At 45.1% G+C, this 2,984-nt stretch overlaps 1 protein-coding gene across 4 annotated transcripts in view; it reads left to right on the top strand.

The window, feature by feature from the left end:
* KANSL3 (KAT8 regulatory NSL complex subunit 3) overlaps positions 1 to 2,984 on the top strand; it is a 58,475-nt gene that overhangs the window by 29,972 nt on the left and 25,519 nt on the right. For all 4 annotated transcript variants that reach the window (XR_001003391.1, XM_011956521.1, XM_011956520.1 and 1 more), the window contains exons 4-5: positions 1,039 to 1,129; positions 1,257 to 1,442. Coding sequence is in view for 3 of the 4 variants with exons in the window: in XM_011956521.1 (XP_011811911.1) it covers positions 1,039 to 1,129; positions 1,257 to 1,442 (277 nt within the window). In the remaining variant the exon portion in view is untranslated. The remainder of the gene's footprint in view (positions 1 to 1,038; positions 1,130 to 1,256; positions 1,443 to 2,984) is intronic.

The following is a 2,984-nucleotide window of genomic DNA, read 5'->3' as shown; positions in this document are numbered from 1 at the left end:
GGATGGTCTCGATCTCCTGACCTCGTGATCCGCCCGTCTCGGCCTCCCAAAGTGCTGGGATTACAGGCTTGAGCCACTGCGCCCGGCCAATCAGCTTTTTTTTAAGGCAGGGAGAATAGGTAAATATTATAGAGCATCTTCAATTGCTTTTCTTTTGGTATCTTTAGGAAGGTCACTAGCCAGAGTTAGAGAATCTGAGTATTTAGGATTGCTGGGAGTGGGGTCAAGGGGGACAATAATAAGCTCCATATCACTATGCTGGGTGTGATGAAGTGGAGATGAGAACAGTAGGATAGATGTCTGCGACTCACAAAGCCTCAGTAAGTAATAGGTAAGCAATAAGCAATAAGGTAGATGTGTGAATGCCAGTGCCGTATACTGGGATGGTAACATATTAGCCTATATGGAACAGGCCTCTCGAAAATAAATTTGCTAATTGTGTGACATATAGAAAAAATAGAAAAAATACATATGGAAAAGAGAGATTAGTGTGGGGTAGAATATTGAAGAGTGGAAGAATAGCCTCTTTATTGGTTATGTTTCTGCTGTATTTTTGTTCTTAAGTCTAGTTTAAAAAGAATTCTTACCTTAGTCTGAGATTTTAGTACATTAAAATGCTTGCTAATCCTGTCTGCCTTTTTGTGTGAAATATATAACTTATGAAATTCAAATATGTCTGTTCAATGGTGCTGTGCTTTTATTTACAATTGGGATTATTTTAGCTACTAAGCAAATAATTAGCTTTGCTAGCCTGAAAGACTTTATTCATGACTAGTCTTGTACTATGTGTATTATTGTGTGTGTGTATATATGTGTGTGTGTTATTAATACAAATATGTGCTGTGATGATTTCATTTGGTAGGATTGGGACCAGAATCTAGGTCTTGTGTTTTAGCTCAGTGGTCTTAGACTAAGCTACTTCGTTTTACTGTTCCATGGTGGAGACATAAAACTATGGCATAATCTTCTTTATATGGTGTACATACATGGGGAGCGTCCCCAGGGTTTGACTATAATTCCTCAGAGTTTCCCTTATAGGACTGGCTGGACAGTGGCCCAGAACAAGCTGTTCAACAAGATCCTCAAAGCCCTGCAGTCTGACCGGCTTGCCCGCTTGGCCAACGAAGGGGTAAGACACCAGAAATCCGCCCACAGTGGGCTCTTCGTAGTTCAGGCCTCACTGGCTGACTGACTTGTCCCCCTACTTGTTAACCAGGTAGTCCTCATGCTTTATCACTTCCACTTACATCCTTCAGGCTTGTAATGAGCCAGTGCTGCGCCGTGTTGCTGTGGACAAATGTGCAAGGAGAGTGCGGCAGGCTCTGGCAAGTGTGAGCTGGGACACCAAGCTGATCCAGTGGCTGCACACCACCCTCGTGGAGACCTTGAGTCTGCCCATGCTGGCAGCCTACCTGGATGCTTTGCAGACACTGAAGGGGAAGGTAAGGCTGTGATTGGTGTCTGCCCTGTCCTAGGGATAGCCAGCCTCTCCTGTGGGTTCAGGATGTGGGGTTGGGCAGGGTAATTATCTGGTCGGTCTGGGGTGCATGGTCAAAACTAACGGGTTTGGTATTAAAATTGGGAGACAGGGTATCATTTCACATTTGTGTCTGGTGTGAACGTTTTCAGCCCTCCTAGCTCCAGGATGAGGTACGGGGCCTGAAAACCAGAGTATATGTTTAGCCTTTCTAGCCTTGCAGCTTGTGGTTGAAGTCATGGCTGAATTGAATTATTATGAAGTTGATGAAGGGTTTACCAGGGAAGAGTTTGTTGAGAAAGGTGACAGAAGCAGACCCTTGGTGCTCAGAGCACTGGGCGATTGCAGAGCGGGAGTGTGCCGTGATGCCTTCAACTCTGCTCTCCAGGGCATGAGCCTTTAGTAGCAACACTTAGACTTTTATAATTCAGTGCAAACATATCATTATAGTTCCCTGCTTTCTTACTTAGTATTGCGCAAAGTTAAACTGTTTTTCTTGGTGATTCCAGTGATTGCATCAGTCTGTCCTCAATGTGGTAGAATGTGGATGCTGGAGGCAGATTGCCCGGCTGATCTCAGCTTTGTCACTGATTAGCTGTGTCAGCTTGGACTAGTGTCTCATTTCTGAAGTGTGGCTGATAATAATACCTATCTAGGAGTTTTGTGAAAATTAAATTAGTTAATTCAGGTAGAGTGCTTAACACAAAATTGGGCACACAGTAAGCAGTGAGCCCGCAGTCACTATTAACAGTTATTTAAGTAGTACCCTCATAGGTTCTTGAACTATTTGGGGTGTTTTTCTCCAATGCAAAATGGCCTCACAGCCGGGTGTAGTAGCTCATGCCTATCTATTATCCTAGCACTTCGGGAGGCTGAGGCAGAAGGATCGCTTTAGCTCAGGAGTTTGAGACCAGCCTGAGCAACATAGCAAGACCTTGTCTCTACTAAAAATAAAAAAATTAGCCAGGCATGGTGGCACGTGCCTGTAGTTCCAGCTACTTAGGAGGCTGGTGGGAAGAGGCTGTAGTGAGTTTGATCCCGCCACTGCACTCCAGCCTGGGTGACAGAAGGAGACCCTGTCTCTAAGAAAAATAGAGAAGAGAAAGAACTGATTCAGTCAAAGTTGTCTGAGGCCTTTTTTTTTTCTTTGGAGACAGTGTCTTCCTGTCTCACTCAGGCTGGCGTGCAGTGGCACTATCATAGCTCGCTATAACGTCGAACTCCTGGGCTTAAGCAATCCGCCTGCCTCAGTGTCCCAAGTAGTTGGGACTAGAGGTGTGTGCCACCACCACACCCAGCTAAAATTTTTTTTTTTTTTGAGACAGAGGCTCGCTCTGTTGCCCAGGCTGGAACGCAGTGGCATGATCTTGGCTTACTGCAACTTCCGCCTCCTGGGTTCAAGCAGTTCTGCCTCAGCCTCCTGAGTAGCTGGGACTACAGGCGTGTGTCACCCTGCCCAGCTAATTTTTTTGTATTTTTAGTAGAGACAAGGATTTCATCGTCTCTC

This window comes from Colobus angolensis, unplaced genomic scaffold (genome assembly GCF_000951035.1).
Source record: "Colobus angolensis palliatus isolate OR3802 unplaced genomic scaffold, Cang.pa_1.0 Scaffold42, whole genome shotgun sequence".
In the NCBI taxonomy this organism is placed as follows: domain Eukaryota; kingdom Metazoa; phylum Chordata; class Mammalia; order Primates; family Cercopithecidae; genus Colobus; species Colobus angolensis.
This window is presented reverse-complemented; position numbering and strand designations above follow the sequence as displayed.